Consider the following 15,986-nt stretch of genomic DNA (forward strand, 5'->3'; position numbering starts at 1 on the left):
TTTCCCCGTGATACTACACCGATGGATATTTCCCATCCATCAAGTGATGATCAAGGAGTTTCATTACTTGTTTACAGCGTGCGGAGAGAAATTCGACATTGCGGGGTAATATTGGTGGAAAGAGCCAGTAGGAGTTCTGCGCTTATCGGTGCGAGATGCGCTTACGAAGTACGTATACCCCTATCTACTGCACTAGTAACTTCGAATAGGCCTCTAAGTAGGCGAGGAAAACATACGTAAAGAAAATAATAACTAATTTTTTACAGCTTAGTCTATTGTTTAGAATTAGGCTACTTAAGGGGGTGAACCGTTTACGTAAAGCTAGATTGAAAGGAAACGCTAAATCCCGATCGAAACTCAATATAGTAATAGACATAGTCTTCGGAAATTCAATCTCACATATTCAAAGAACTGTGTGCAGTGCTCACCTAACCACGTTGCCCGAAGCTTATTGGTCATTCTTCAATCGAGAAATTTCAATCTATGGACTTGCATTTTGGGCTCTGGCTCAGGAGGCCCCGAACGGATTTTCAACAGTCTTCTAATTAAACATCAAAACAGTCGTTTTTTTGATGAGAGTCACCACCTACCGGATCCATGCCTTTGCAGAATCGGTGTTTGTAACATTGTTCCAACTTGGACACGGATTGGTGAAGCCTACTAATTAGTGCTCCTGCTCCAACGATGTGGCGAGTGTACCCGATCCTTCGTTTTGGTGATTTGCATCCATTGTTTGTAAATCGAATAAGTTACGAAAGTGCCCAAGGAAGCAAAATAAACTTCGAACATAGATTGCCATGGAAAACTACTCTTGTCTCGAGGAGGACAAAATAAGTGTCAGTCACCTACCCTAATCTTGAACTGAATAATAAGTCGACTTCGAATAAGCTTCAAAATTCTGATTTACGGAAAATAATTGACAGAATAAGCTATATTGTTTCAAGTTAATCCACTAAGTATACCGCAATTCGTCAACTTAATCGAAGGAATATTGTGTTTCGACTGCCACTTATTTGTCCTCCACGAGTCCTGGGTATCATTGTCTCTTGTTCAATAAGCCAATGAAACTGCAATGGTGTCGCCAAAAGTTTCCGGAAGAGTCAATAGAGTATGATCAGAGAACCGGGATGTAGCAATTGTGTTGTAAAATTGCCCACACCTTACGTCAACATCATGTCGCTGGTTAGTATTTTTCTAGTCTCGGGTTAAAAGGACGAACGACAGGCCAATACTGATATTTAGTCGATCGAATTGACGTATTATCGTACCGTGTGTCGTTTGTTTCGAATACACAAGAAATCTTCAACCTTCATCATGAATACCATTCAGATAAGAGAGCTGAGTACTGGATGACAGAAGTGTGAACCTTAGCCAATCATATAATGTTTACTTGTGAGCGGTCATGTTATTAATCAAGGTTGGCAAGAGTAGGATTACTTTTTAAACTTTCATTACCACCCTGGAATAAGCAAAATCAAAGAATATTGAATCCAGATATTGGGGTAAGAATCCAAGACATGGTTGCATGGATTTCAGAATGAGGCTTTCTGATATTATCGAACGCGACTTATTTGTGCGGGTAATTTTATGAAGATTCTTTGCGATACTCAGCACCGGAGCACCTATGCAATGACCGAACGCCTAGGTATTTAGCAGCAAAAGAACCAGATCGTACCTATATCGTTCTATGTCAAGCACAACCAAAAGTTGCGAGATCACGTGGTACCAACGTCCTGAGAGTGCTTTAATATGTAAACATGAGTGAAACTCACTTTCAAAAACAACAACAAAAAAACTCTCAAATACACGTCCAATCGCCAAGATGGCAGATCCTACAGAGACTCCATGCTACGAGTCCAAGATCGATGAGATATCGGAAGAATTACGAGGAAGAGGGTTTGATGAAATACCAGCACCGGAGCACACAGTGGAGCGAACAGCAGAGCAGTTATCACCTCAACCAGCAAGTCATGTAGCCTCAGATTTGTCGAGCACAACACCACACCCAGCACACCCAGCACCAGAGCTTTCTGAAGAGAGTTCAGCCGCAGAGGCGGCTATCAAGCATACAGAAATTCCTCATGCCTCGAGCGTTGAGCCAGTCAATCCTCTAGCAGCATCTTCGGTCGAAATTTACATCCAGCCCGATGTCTCCACGCCAGGTCACAGGCTGGAGTCGAGTGAAAGTCAAGCAGACGAATCAGAATCGCTGCAACATCAGCCCACGCTCATACCACTACCAGCGGATTCCCAGCAAACACCAGTATTCCCATTAGTAACAAATTGCCAAGAATCACAACAGCAGTTTCTCCAACTGGAAAAGCAACTTCGGGAGCTGATGATATCATTTCAACCAGCTTCAGCCCCTCTGCCTACTTTGGTAGCATTACCAGCAGCAAGTCGGCACACGCAACTGGCTCCAGCGCCAGCGGAGCCAATAAACCAGCCAAAACTGGAGTTGGAATCAAAGTTTCGCGCAGAGAAAGAAAAGTTTCTAGAATTGCAGAAGCTTCATTCCGTGGAGTTAGCGAGGCAGCAAGAAAACAGGCTACTCCATACACTAGAGTGCGAGAGGAATGAAGAAGAAGTTAGGAGACGCATGGAGATTCTGTGGGAAGAGGGTGACTTGTTGGCATACATCGAGCTCAAGGAAGATCTAAAGCTAATGATAGCAATGCGCAAAGAAATGATGAGAGACTTCGAGCGTCGTCTTCAAGCAGAGTCAGTGAGGTATGAAGAAATGGGCAGAACTTACGATCGTTGTATAGTGCTAGCTTCCAGGTTGAGCGAAGGTCCGCAAGGATATGAAGATGACGAAATACAACCGTATGAAGAGGAGCAGCACACACTGCAACAAGAAGAAGACCGACAAACAGAGCAGCCCGCAGAAAGCCACCAGTTACAGCAGCATGAAGATGAGCACCTCCAACAGCATGAAGGAGGCTACTTGGCACAGCAGTACGAAGAGTATAGCGTACAAGATCACGAAGCAGACTACTACCAGCCACAGGAAGAGGAAGAAAACTATGAAGTACAACTGAGGGAATACGACCGGTCGCAGCACCGGGATGAATGGACACGGGGCGGGGATGAATGGACACGGGGTGTGGATGACTGGTTGCAGCTGGACGAATACTCTTGGGGACAGGGTATGGATTTCCAGGCAATGCAAAACCCTTTTGAAGTACCTATCCCAGTGGCCCCTCCCATGGGCCGACCACAGTTATCACACTGGGCCAATCGCAGCAGGAGAAGACGCACGAGAACAGTTAGCAGAGTATTTGTATCGAGAGGACGGGGAAGTTTGAGAGAAGGTCATGGATCGGCGAGACGTAGATGAGCAGCAGGATTACGAGCAGGATAGCGTCGTTCTTTGGTTGGGATGGGAATGTTTCAAGATCGGTGGTTCATTTTGGCTGGTAGGCTCTTTCTGGCTAGTAAGCTGTTCGGCTTGTAAGCCTTTACCAGCTGGGACGCTGTTTGGCTTATAAGCCCTTTCTGGCTAGCAAGCCGTTTTTTGGCTAGAAAGCCGTTCTTGACCTATAGCTCTTTTGGCTAGTAAGCCATGTTTGACCTGTAGTTCTTTTTGGCTAGCAAGCCTTTTTTGTCCAATAAGCCCGTTTGACTAGTAAGTCGAAATAAGCTTGAAAGCTTTCCAGTATTGTAATACAATAGGGGGGTGGGAATTCCGGATATACTAGTTAGCAAAGTTTTGTAATTATCGAATCAAAATCTTCGCGGATTTCACAAACTGTCTCTTATTGTAGAAACCTATTCGGATCGCGCAAATTTTGTGAAGGTACCGCGTTCCTGGAAGGCTGAATAAATGAAGGAAGCTTACATCTGTGTAATTCCGTTAGACTGGCTGCAAGCCTGCAAAGCAGTATCATAAGTCGCTTAGCCGTAGAAGATATACTTGAGCTCAAAGGATAAGCTAAGGACATAGAAATTCATTACAGCGTCGTTGAAAGAAGGTTAAGGTCCACTGTTTTAGAAGGTCTCAAAATGAAACTCCTAGGAAGCCGCCGCTTGCACAAGTGCAGGTGGCTGTGGGGTGCAGACCCCCGCTTACTAATCAATCGGGTGACGGAGATGACATTTTCACGACGACATTAATTCGAACTTACTTGTGTAGGTAGGCGATAAAGACACTGCACGTATGCTTTGAAATGTGATGTCAATTCGACGTTAAGTAAAGTCTTGTAGACAAGCTACAGCTAATCCTGTGTACAGAAAACAGCTCTTTTCCCCTTCTGACCTCCCGCGACCCGCAAACCGAACACATAAATCCGAAGCAAGACATTCACGGCTTATAATCCAGAGGTTGAATGAAGCCTCTAAGCCATCGACTCATGCCTATCGGCTCACAATGTGTCTATAGACATGTGGACCGTTCTGTTGAACGGAATTCATATCGGGCCTCTTGGCTCATTATTGGGCCTATTGGCCAAAGCATGTGCCTATTGACACATAGACTGTTCTATCCAACGAAATCATAATTCCGAGCCTATGGGCTCATATTGTGGGCTTATTAGCCATTATATGAGTCTATGGACGCGAAGGTTATTCTATTAACGTAATTTTCATCTCGAACCTATAGGCTCATTTTTGGACCTGTGGACCAACAATGTGTCTATAGACAGACAGACCGTTCTATTGAACGAAGCACATCATCTCGTACCTATTGGCAAGCAGCGAGTCCAAGAAAAACCATCCCTCCTTCCACCTCTCAACGACCACCACGATCCCACCTCTCATTCTGGTATCCACGGACGTGTTTTCCTCCGCTATTTCCCTTTTCTTGCTCCCGTCCTTTTTGCCCGTTACCACCCATATCTGAGCGCACGCTCTCTGTCTTGATGATGGAGGGAAGAGGTACGGTGTTGAGAGCTGTTCCTTCCGAGGACGAAGAGTGTGGTGCTGATCGATCGACCGTTCTCCGCTCAAGCGCTGCTCGTCTGCTTTCAACTCGTTTCATTCGTTCACTTGATCCAAAGGAACAACCAATATCATCCTCGATGCTTTCAATCTTCACTTTGACGTCGTCGCTGGCAAATGGTATGCTGTGGTTTTCCTCGCGTTTCACAACGGTCGAGGTTTCTGGTTTAACTTGGATTCTATCTTCTCTGGCATCATTGATTGCACCGTATTTGAACTGGCTGTGGCTGTCATTCCACTTGTCCAACCGAACATGCTCTGATTGCTCCTGCTTTTGCTTTTTCACGCCTCTCTGCCGCGTGTCTGCATTGGCTGGAGCTGGGCGAGGTCTCTTGTGGCTAGTGAACCCCCTTGCGATGGCTTCAGCCATTATTTCCATCAATCTGGCCTTTTCATTGCCCACAAGATCAATGGCTTTTGCAAGCACATCTAGCAACGCTTGCGAATCTTGACTTTGGACCTGTTGCTGGTGCTGGTGTGGTGCTTGCACTAAGGGAACTGGCGGCTGGTAAAGATTTGGCTCCAGGCTGTTGGCTGTTGGTTGCGACGCTGAGGCAGTGGAATCATTGGCCTATCCATGTTGGCTGACACTTTTCCTTTGTTCTGGTTTTGTTTAACTTTGTAACGGCGTGATCTGGCCGCTGATTCATCAAATCTTTGGAACGACCTTGTGAATTCTGGAACCATTGAGCCAATTGGGTACTTTGTTGCTAGTGCCGCTGGGTCGCTCCATGCTGGGTCTCTTTCTCGATGTTTGTCTTCTTCGGTAGGCAACTTTTTGCCGATGTTCCTGTTGTAAAATCCTTGCTCTATCTTCTCTTTCGTACGCTCTTCTGTGTCAGGCCTATGCTCATTCTCCCAGAAGCCAGGTTGTGTTCGGATATCGATGAGGGATTCAAATTGATAGAGTCCGTCTCGACATTCCACCATGACGTGATGCTCAGAGCTTCCTTTTGGCGGCCATGGCTTTGGGCAGTTATCTGTTATGTGGCTGCCTTCACAGTTTCCACATCCTTGGAGGTATGGTTTCCCATCCTTTGGTGGTCGGTCGCAGCGCTTGAGAGGGTGGCTGGTCTCCCCACAATTTAGGCAGGGCTTTCTTTTCTTGTTCTTGGGATTTTTCTTAGCTGTGTGGCTGCCTTGTTGCTGTTGTTGATACTGTTGATGTTGTTGATGGTGAGGTTGCTGGAAGCTACCTGGTGGGTGATATGGCTGTGGTGCAGTGTAGCCTTGCTAATGTTGTTGCTGGAATTGCTGAAATCCAACTGCTGGCTGATATGGCTGTGGCAGGTCATACCACTGTTGTTGCTGGTTTTGTTGGCTTCCGCCAAACTGCGGGTAGGGGGTTTCCCCTTGGTTGGTCGGCGGTCCCGACATCGTGGTGCCCGAACGCGGTCAAGAATTGGTATTCGAATTTGAAGCTGAAATGCACTACCACGAGGGTGGTAGTCTGTTCTTGTTGCATTACAGTACTGAGGTTGACTTCAGAACTTCGAATATCAGGATGGGTTTTCTAAGCGAGCCAAGCCTAAGGCCATCACATCTAGGCCTGACATTCAAGAAGACCGCTTCTGCTGAAGTCGGTTCAACTCTTTGCTGATGATGATAATGTTGAATTAAGACACAGACCATCCATGTTAGTGTGGCTAATGCATTTTGGTCACAAATCGATTCTATATTGTTGGCAATATGCTGTCTGATTGAATTTGCAGAATACTATCAGACATGTACCCATTTCGGTTGGGACTTAAGTTGAATCGAGGGATGGAAACATGAATTTTACCAAACATTAGACGAGATATTTCATAATGTTTCAAGATGTTTGGAAAACTATTGTTTCATCTGCCGATCGTTGGGTCAACCGCCAGGAAGCAGTCACAAATTTAGAACGATCTTATTGTCACACATCTTGTTATATGAGGGTTCTCACCAGGTCTTCTTCGAATACTCCTTCTACGATTGTATATCCAGAAACATTTGGTCAATAGAACAATTACTCCATGAAAGTAATCTAGTGACTAGAATCTAAGAGTTTATAAACGCGAAGCCTGTGTAAATCAGAACGTGTTTTCCTAGCCGGGTATTTCTTGATATCTAGCAGTTCAAGCACTATTCTGTTGTCGGCTGCCAGCCTTCTCGGCTCTTTATTCTTAAAGCCGACGATTGCCTAGCGCCCACACAATCTCGCTGTCGCCAACTTTATATCCTCGGATCGCTAGGGCTCTGAGAATAAACAAAAACAACAAATTTCGCGACGAGTGCGCCACAACCGTGAAAATCTCTCTGTGGTATCAAAGCCACCATATCAACCCATCTCAAATCATTTTCAAGCAGTCACCGCCCTCTGCCAACCCAACAATGGAGTACACCTCCGTCTACCGGTCGATGGTTCGACTGATCACCCAGCCTCGCCTCGGCGACCCAATAACCGTCTCAGGTAACCCAGCAGAGCACAATGACCCAGACTATATCAGCAGAGTTTACCAGCAACTCTTGAGGATTTTACAATCTCAGAACCCAACAGCATCACGAGCATACATGAAGTGGTTGACCGAGAGAGAAGTATGGAGACTTTACTGTAAGTCACTTTCATGAATCAAGTTTTTCATGTACGATCTAACATTATAATAGTCGGAGCAGTACCATTCATTGGTGGAGAGAGCTGGGATGTAGCACAGCAAATGTCAGCAAGTGCAGTTAGGCAATTCAACCCTCCAGCCTACCCACAAACATGCCAACCAGCACCCTCACCAGCACCAGCCCCAGCATTTTAAGAACCTCTATCAGCATACCACTCAACCCCTCCACCAGCATATCACCCAGCACCAACACCAGCCTACCAACCAGCACCAGCGTACCAGCCTACATTCACGCCCCCCCCCCAGCAACACCATCGCCAGCGCTACCAACCAGCGACCATACAGCATGCCAGAAGAAAATCGACGAGCTCACAAACCAAGGCATCATGCTTGAGAAGGTAGCAGCCGAACAGAGCAGAGCGAGCGCTCTGATAACAGGGTGGTTTTGCGGGAAGTGGAGGGAAGCATGTTCAGTAGTTCACGAAGACCCGGCGTCGGTCGAGAATTGGTTGTCCGAGCGATTTGAGCAGTTTTTGAGCGAGAAAAAAGAACAAGATCTGGCAAATAAGGGTCCAGCAGAGGGTGTAGGAGAGGAGAAAGCAGAAGGGGAGAAGGATGCTACGGCATCAGAGTGAGGTGCTTGTCTGTTTCTGTGGATTTCGTTTGGTTTTGGTTTTTTTTTGCTCTATAGAGCACTATTTTAGTTGTTTGAATCAGAAGATTCTTCATTTAGCCAGTAGGCCAATAAGAATTCGCCAATAGGCATTCGCCAGTAGGCAGTAGACCAGTAGGTCAGCATTGACACAGACACACGTCTGTAATCGGTTTGTTCGCACTTAGATGTAATTTAAATAAAAGAAGATTGTCAGCCAGAAATCTCAAAAAAAATGTGTGAGGTGTTCGTGTCAATAATACCTCGTTAGGATCTGAAGTTCCGCCACTCGCTCTGTCCAGTGAGACCGTAATATACTGCTTCCTCAAAATTTAAGTGAGCCTCACAAAAAGAGGCATTATAGCAAATTTAGTGTAACTAATTGAATAAATATAGCTATGGACAGATGTCGGCGACATAACATAATGCAAGAAGGTGCGGTGTCCGGCCAGCCTCACAACACGCGTGTAGTCCTATCCCAGGCACCCTCCCGGTGGACAAAATGAGTCGTAGCCGAAGCACGGTATTTCTTTCTTCGATGAAGTTGACGAAATATCGTTATTTAGTGGATCAACTTGGAACAATATGGCTTATTTCGTCAATTGTTTTAAGTAAACGAAATTTCTTTAGCTCTATTAAACTGACGTATATTTTGTCCTCCGCGAGGCACCTCGCCACCTCCGCGAGAATTCAGCAAAGGCCCTCCTCCAACTTCCTTACTACTACGTCCCCCCAACTAGGCAACATCTGCGCCTCGGCAACCCACTTAAGCGGAGGCCGCTTTCCCTTATATTCCGCCGGGAACTTGAGCTCATACCGCCCAAAAACCGCACATAGTGCCATTTTCAGCTCGAAATCCAGAATGAACCGCCCAGGACACGCGTGTTTGCCATGTCCGAACGCGAGATGCGTAGGTCCTGTCGATACAAACGCGTACTGCGAACTGCTATCTTTGGAAGCTTCGCGGAGGCGGGAAAAGCGGAATGGATCGAATTCGTCAGGGTTGGGAAACACGTCTGGGTCAGTCGCGGCGGGGTGACCCAGGATTGACACTTCAGCGCCTTTGGGGAGGAGGAAACCGTCTTCGGTGACGAGGTTGTCGACGTTGACTTGTCGCATGACGCCACGATTGCCGAAAGAGTTGATTCGGAGGGTTTCGCGGATGATGCTGTCGAGTTTGTACATTTTCGCAATACTGGCTTTTGTCCAGTTACCACCTTCGGCGAAGAACTCTGAGATTTCTGTGCGGATTTGAGCAATTGTGTCGTACTTGGCGTCTGATTCGAGGATATTAAAGATGGCGTTAGTGATCGCGATGCTTGACTGATGAATCGATCCGATATTTGAGATGCTAACACGTTTGACCATGTCGTTGACATTGTATTCCTGAGGACGATTCTTTCGGGCGAACTTCAGCATCATCTGAAGGTGGTCAAGAGGCTCCGGGCCCTCGCTCTGAGTTTCGAGCAGCTCCATTCTTTCCTTGATCGTCGACTTCAGCTCTCGTTTGATGAAATACTCATAGTATCGCATAGGCAAAGCGAGAGTTGATCCAAAATAATGACGCCAGCTTTTCGGAAGAATACCAATGAGGCCAGCCTCGATAACAAACCAATCCGAATACTCAATGCTATTCTTCAAGTATGCCTCGTTTCTACCTATTCAAGGTCAGCTTAGATCGATGCTTCATTTAACTTGAAACATCAATTTTCACTCACACAATGGTCTGCTGACAGTGAAGCGACTTGAAGCTTGCGCAATTATCAACTTCATACTGTCATAGAGGTGTACTGTTTTGAATTTCGTCGTGCTGTCACCAAAACGATAATCAATCGCCGCACAAGTCTCATCCCACACATCTGGAGCTACTGTTTCCAGATTGGAATTCAGATCTCGCCGCAAAACAGTGCTTTGCCAGCCATCCTCGACAAACTTCCGATGACCCACACTATGCTCAATTTGATCAATATCAAGAGCAGACTCCACGTAGCTCAGAACCGAATCCGGCTGCGAAGTGATCCATCGAATGGCTGCACCGGGTACAATCACATCAGTTTTGAAGCCTAGGCCTGGGATCAAGCAAGTTTTGCCTTTCTTCGAGTACTAAAACTTGTTAGTCTTTCCATCGCCGAAGCGATTCAATACTGACTTGTTCATAAGCATCTCGATAGAGCTTTTTCGCGTCTGTATAATATGCAAGACGCGTTCGAAGACTGAAAGTTGTCGTCCCTTTCTTTTCGCGAATACGAGGCAGACTGGCAGGATATCGCAAGCCAGTCAATCTGTTGATTAATGTACCTATTAAAATAACTGCGAGAGTGCTCCAAACTGCCGTGTGTACAGCCCCGATTTTTGCAAACAGTGCTTCTTGGGCACTGTTTGAGCTTGCATCTTCAGCCATTTTCGGATTAGGTCGACTCGAGCTTGCTGATTTCTCTGAAAGTATGAGATATTCTATTCAGAGCTTCAAAAGCGACGACGGAAGGGTCGTTTCTCAATTATCGCAATATTGCAGCTGAACTGGACCCATAATCCGAACGAACATCATTTACTGGTAGCCCAATTCATACGGACCCGAAGGGGAATCCGTAATATATAGCAGGCGAAGACTGTTAATCTTCCAAGCTTTATTTCGTAAATTTGTACATGAAATAGCCATCTCGATGTCTGCGACCGGCTAGGGCTTACCAAAACAGAGCGATTGGTGTTTCGAACCCGCTGTGCCTCAATACTATCGTTGTCCGTCAATTTTCCGTCAGTTTCATTCGATCGCTTCGCCGCCGCTTGTCCCCAACTTGGATTGAAATTTGAAAGCGGCGAATAAGGGTAAAGCTACGCCGTACAGCGATGTTTGATTGGCTGACCCGAGGGGCCCAATGAGACGCGTAACCTTACAGTGGACAAGCAATCGCTCAATATTCCGCGTGGTTTATGAGATTTCTCCTCCAACAAACCAACCAACGCGACACACTAACTTGTGCGGTTTTCGGGTTCCGTTTGATATGCCACATTGTCGACATAAATTTTTGAACATGGCAGAGATCAATGACCATTTGTTCATCAAGCCACTCCACCCGAAGTGTGTTTCATTTTCTCGAGCGAACTTCCTCTTCGTACTTGAATAATTAATGAGTCGGGTTCTGTTACCACTGAAGCCTTGCGACTGCACGAGAACCAGCACCAATCCGATGTTGGTTTTGAATGTTCCTTGTCGCCTGAGAGACCTTGTCGGCTGAGAGATTTACTCTGGGACGGATATAGGTGTTCGTAACGCGATCGAGGTTGTATGAATCTCTGGTCTTTGAAGTCTCTCTTCTGATAATCTCATGGCGTACGAAACATGTCCGCACTCATGTTTGATTGCCTTCCATCTGTATAGCTGACTCAAGTCTGCCAGGCAACAATCTCGCCGGCGAGACCGTGTTCCGCAGTAATACGGTTCCAGTAATGCTAGGTGAGCCATAAGCATTCGTGTCTGGCGATCCTGGATGACTATTCGTCCCGAATATGGCGTCCCAATGCGGTCGGAAAATATCTTCGCCTTGTGGAGTCTCGAGCCATAGGATACGTTTGATTCGAATCAGAGCTTGATCCCAGTCACCCAGTGGCACTGATGCTGCGACAACTTTTGCTCTTTCTACGAACCACTGGTGATGAGCGGTGCCAGTCGAGGACACCATTCCAACAGCAACGAGCCATACATCGAGGAAAGAGTCCTTGCCAGATGTTGGGTCAAGATATTTCAGATACTGCATAAATCGGATGATCATCGTGTTCAAAATCACCGCATGTGAGTAGTATGTTGGACCATGAATGATGAACATGTAAAGTATGATACCATATCGAACGCATTCGGTAATCGGCGACAGATGAGAGTCTCCAGCACTAGGAATTGTGAGTAGGAGTCGATGTACTACAAAACAAGTAAGGTCATGAAGCTGTGTGGTTGGGAAAGGGACTTGGTCCGCTCGCTTAAAAATATTTCGAAGACGAAAGAATACATTTCGGACTTCGTAATCAACTTCAGCACTTGTAAGTTCTGGGATATCATCTTGGGCCGTATCAAACTCCAGCTGCCATTCAGATATTGGAGGTATACCGTGTCCAAAACCGAGATCATCTTGTGTCTCGAACTGAGGATGGCCCATCACGAGCATGGATACCCTTAAGACATGTAAGCAGAATATCCTCCATGTGACTTTGTACTGACTCACCAGGGAACCATTCTCGCAGTCAGAGGACTTGTCTGCCTGACGGAACTGATACCGCCTCTCATACTTACAAGTCTTTTGACTCCATCGACATGCATTTGGCTTGTCTTAATGTTGCCTTTACCGAACTGAGGTATGTTGGTTAGCAAATTAGAAGAGGAGAGAAACTGACAGAGTATCAGATCAACTCACCTCGATAGCTGCTAAGGTAATAACTGAGTTCATGGTTCCATCCTGAACAGCTAGTGAGACGTTTTCCACTTTACGTCTCAACAGGGCCACCGAATCAGCCATCAAAATTTCGGAAGCCTGAAACCCTTTCTGGGCTAGCAGCTCGTCGTCGAGACATGCTGTTTGCAATGAGACATGAAACAAAGCTGGATCACCAAGAGCGAGTGGCCACCAGGAGACGAGAAATGGATTAGAATTTGGGCTCAAATCAAGAGGGTAATATTGAAAAGCAATTTTCTGGTGAACTAATATTCATAACTTTAGGTAAGCAAGCTTTTTTCACCTAGAACCTCGCTAATTAAAAAACAGGACAAGATCAATACGTACAGCTATGAATCAATCTCTGAATATGTTCCCTCGGAAGTCTCGTCTGCGGATACGAATCAAAAGGATCCAGAGATCCGAAAGTATAGCTTGTTCGGATTAGCTCCTGGGCAGGTCGTGCCGGGGGGGTCCACGGCTCGTTTGCATAGTTGCATTGGATCTTGCGTTTAATGCAACGAGAACAACGTGGTGTACGCAGGTCACAGCTGTGTTTCGATTTCGCGCATGCAGCACAAGATCTCCGGAGCGTTCGTCGCATCGCTTTGCAGCATATAAGGTTAAGTGAATGCAAAGGTTGTTGGAAAAATGGGCAAAGTGTTAGAAAGTGTGGATGACTTCCATGAAATGACCTTTTCCAACACACGAATCGCCCGGGCGGCTGTAAGTGAGGCAACGTGATGATTGCGAGCCTGAGGGTGTCAGGATATAAGCTTGAGGACAGTGCTGAGGCTTTGCCCGAAGAGGACTAGACCCCGCTGTCTGCCCCTGGACGATTCATAATTGCGCCAAAAGACTGTACGACATGCGGAGTCTAGTCCTAATTCGGCACCACCCTCAGCCCTATTGGTGAGACTAATACTGGAGACATTCATAGATTAATCGGATTAATCTGTTGATTTAGTTTTAGAGGATTATAAAAGTAAACTCTTGCTCTCGAACTTCAATACTTCAAAATTATTGCTGTCGTCGCGATGCAGAATTCCACAACTGCTCAGATTGAGCTGCCGCGGCCTTCCCAGCTCCAAGCTGTGTTGCCGGCTTTTATGGCTGGCTGGTCAGCATGGCAATATATCGTGAGCTTCATTATTGGAGCTATGGTTTATGATCAAGGTGAGTTTCCGGAAAAAATAATGATGTTGAAAAGGCCTTTGGAGAATTAATTCTTGGTTACAGTCATGTACATTAAGCGAAAAGGTCCTATTGCTGGACCTCCGTTCAAGATTCCATTCATGGGCCCTTTTATTCAAGCTCTGCATCCAAAGTTCGACGCGTATTTGGCACAGTGGGCGAGTGGTCCTCTCAGTTGTGTATCAGTATTCCATAAGTACGTGCTACTGTTGTTTTCATAGAAAGAACCATTCTGAACTCTGAACTTTGCTAACAACACCTTGAAAATCAGATTCGTCGTTCTAGCCTCCGACCGAGATCTTGCCCACAAAGTCTTCAAATCACCCGCATACGCCGAGCCATGTATCGTCCCTATCGCGAAAGACATTCTAGGTCACAAAGCGTGGGTGTTTCTCCAAGGAAAGGCACACGCCGAATACCGCAGAGGACTCACTCCTCTCTTCACCAACAAGGCAATGGCAACCTACCTTCCCGTCCACCACAAAGTCTTGTCCGACTATTTCGACAAATTCGTAAATGCTAGCAAAGCTGAACAAGGGAAGCCACGAGAATTCATGACCCTATTCCGCGAGATCAACTGTGCACTTTCATGCCGAACATTCTTTGGCGACTACATCTCCCAAGACGCAGTCAAAAAGATTGCAGACGATTTCTATCTCGCAACCGCTGCTCTCGAACTCGTAAACGTCCCTCTATCTCTCTATGTCCCCTTCACAAAACCATGGTACGGCAAACGAACAGCCGATGCAGTGCATCTCGAATTCGCGAAATGCGCAGCTGCATGCAAAGCGAACATGGCACTCGGCGGAACGCCAACTTGCATCGTAGACCACTGGGTACTACACATGCTGGAATCAAAGAAGTACCTCGAACGAGTCGCTGCTGGAGAGGAGAATGTAGAGAAACCATCAAACTTAATCCGCGAGTTCACGGACATGGAAATCGGAGAAACGCTATTCACCTTTCTCTTCGCATCGCAAGACGCATCCAGCAGTGCCACAACCTGGCTCTTCCAAGTCCTCGCCCAAAGACCCGACGTCCTCGACCGTCTCCGCGAAGAAAATCTCGCAGCAAGAGGCGGTGACAAGAATAAAGGATTCGACCTACCAATGCTAGAATCACTCACCTACACACAGGCCGTAATCAAAGAACTCCTCCGTCACAGACCCCCAGTCATCTTCGTCCCCTACCTCGCGACCAAAGATTTCCCGGTAACACCAGAATACACGGTTCCCAAAGGCTCCATGATTATCCCATCGTGCTACCCAGCGCTGCACGATCCGGAAGTGTATCCCCATCCAAACACCTTCGACCCAGAGCGCTGGATAACAGGCGATGCGGAGTCCAAGACCAAGAACTGGCTTGTGTTTGGCGCGGGACCACATGATTGTTTGGCGAGACGATACGTTCCGCTTACGATGGCGGGCATGATTGGGAAGGCGGCGTTGGAGTTGGATTGGAAACACCATGCTACTGAGAGGTCCGAGGAGATTAGGGTGTTTGCGACTTTGTTTCCTATGGTATGTGTTCCTAAACTTCCGGCTTTTGTTTTCTCACTAACTCTGAATTAGGATGGATGTCCTCTTGTATTCACCAAACGCACATAGAGCTACTTGTAATTAGTGATACCATACCAGCTCAGGGTTTAATAATTTAGAATAGAATAGAAAACAATACTCCATCCTCGATCATACTCACGCACGTTTACTTTTACCGGGACCCTCCGCTAATCTGTTGTAGTCTGACAGGACACCCCGTCACCTCTTACGATAGATAAACATTGTTCTGCCCAAAAAGCTATATTTGCTCAATCACTCTGAGTGGATATACAAGGTTACCTCTGTTCTTAAAGCGTAAATATGCCTGTTGACAGAAAGCGTGTTAGAGACGTTTTCTGGCATTGACGCACTAAAGGGTGTCCTGTCATTCTCACAATGCACTCACAGGTAATCGTCTAGACTTTGTCGCTGATACAACATATCCGGACAGGGCCTGTACAGACCACCCTACCACTGCCGACGATTGCACCATAAGCAAGCTCTTTCGATTTCTGAATTGCAACAACGGCACGTCATGGTGGTCAGACGAAGCGGGATGATATGAAAATGGCGGGTGAGACGGATTCATGATTACGGTACTTCCTCGCCGACTGGACGACTCGCACTGATCACAAAATCTTTTCCGTCGCATCTTTTCACCACT

General features: G+C 46.4%; 6 protein-coding genes across 6 annotated transcripts; 3 read left to right on the plus strand and 3 right to left on the minus strand.

Annotated features, from left to right (window-relative positions):
• Nucleotides 1–1,822: 1,822 nt before the first annotated feature.
• On the plus strand, nucleotides 1,823–3,340 carry GLAREA_06585 (uncharacterized protein; the record flags this gene model as incomplete). Its single annotated transcript, XM_008080533.1, has 1 exon — nucleotides 1,823–3,340. The coding sequence occupies one exon, from the start codon at nucleotides 1,823–1,825 to the stop codon at nucleotides 3,338–3,340; it is 1,518 nt and encodes a 505-aa protein (XP_008078724.1).
• A 1,389-nt stretch (nucleotides 3,341–4,729) lies between these two features.
• Nucleotides 4,730–6,315, minus strand: GLAREA_06586 (uncharacterized protein; the record flags this gene model as incomplete). The annotated part of the gene is made up of 3 exons (XM_008080534.1): nucleotides 4,730–5,509; nucleotides 5,557–6,150; nucleotides 6,205–6,315. 3 exons carry the CDS (start codon nucleotides 6,313–6,315, stop codon nucleotides 4,730–4,732), a joined length of 1,485 nt encoding a protein of 494 aa, XP_008078725.1.
• Nucleotides 6,316–7,296: 981 nt separating this feature from the next.
• Nucleotides 7,297–8,152, plus strand: GLAREA_06587 (uncharacterized protein; the record flags this gene model as incomplete). The annotated part of the gene is made up of 3 exons (XM_008080535.1): nucleotides 7,297–7,516; nucleotides 7,570–7,621; nucleotides 7,681–8,152. The coding sequence occupies 3 exons, from the start codon at nucleotides 7,297–7,299 to the stop codon at nucleotides 8,150–8,152; spliced, it is 744 nt and encodes a 247-aa protein (XP_008078726.1).
• Nucleotides 8,153–8,859: 707 nt separating this feature from the next.
• On the minus strand, nucleotides 8,860–10,570 carry GLAREA_06588 (Cytochrome P450; the record flags this gene model as incomplete). Its single annotated transcript, XM_008080536.1, has 3 exons — nucleotides 8,860–9,827; nucleotides 9,888–10,272; nucleotides 10,319–10,570. The coding sequence occupies 3 exons, from the start codon at nucleotides 10,568–10,570 to the stop codon at nucleotides 8,860–8,862; spliced, it is 1,605 nt and encodes a 534-aa protein (XP_008078727.1).
• Nucleotides 10,571–11,519: 949 nt separating this feature from the next.
• GLAREA_06589 (Zn2/Cys6 DNA-binding protein) lies at nucleotides 11,520–13,194 on the minus strand (the record flags this gene model as incomplete). Its single annotated transcript, XM_008080537.1, has 4 exons — nucleotides 11,520–12,333; nucleotides 12,384–12,508; nucleotides 12,573–12,856; nucleotides 12,939–13,194. The coding sequence occupies 4 exons, from the start codon at nucleotides 13,192–13,194 to the stop codon at nucleotides 11,520–11,522; spliced, it is 1,479 nt and encodes a 492-aa protein (XP_008078728.1).
• Nucleotides 13,195–13,627: 433 nt separating this feature from the next.
• GLAREA_06590 (Cytochrome P450) lies at nucleotides 13,628–15,391 on the plus strand (the record flags this gene model as incomplete). The annotated part of the gene is made up of 4 exons (XM_008080538.1): nucleotides 13,628–13,766; nucleotides 13,830–13,980; nucleotides 14,056–15,304; nucleotides 15,356–15,391. The coding sequence occupies 4 exons, from the start codon at nucleotides 13,628–13,630 to the stop codon at nucleotides 15,389–15,391; spliced, it is 1,575 nt and encodes a 524-aa protein (XP_008078729.1).
• Nucleotides 15,392–15,986: the final 595 nt, after the last annotated feature.

This window comes from Glarea lozoyensis (genome assembly GCF_000409485.1).
Source record: "Glarea lozoyensis ATCC 20868 chromosome Unknown GLAREA14, whole genome shotgun sequence".
In the NCBI taxonomy this organism is placed as follows: domain Eukaryota; kingdom Fungi; phylum Ascomycota; class Leotiomycetes; order Helotiales; family Helotiaceae; genus Glarea; species Glarea lozoyensis.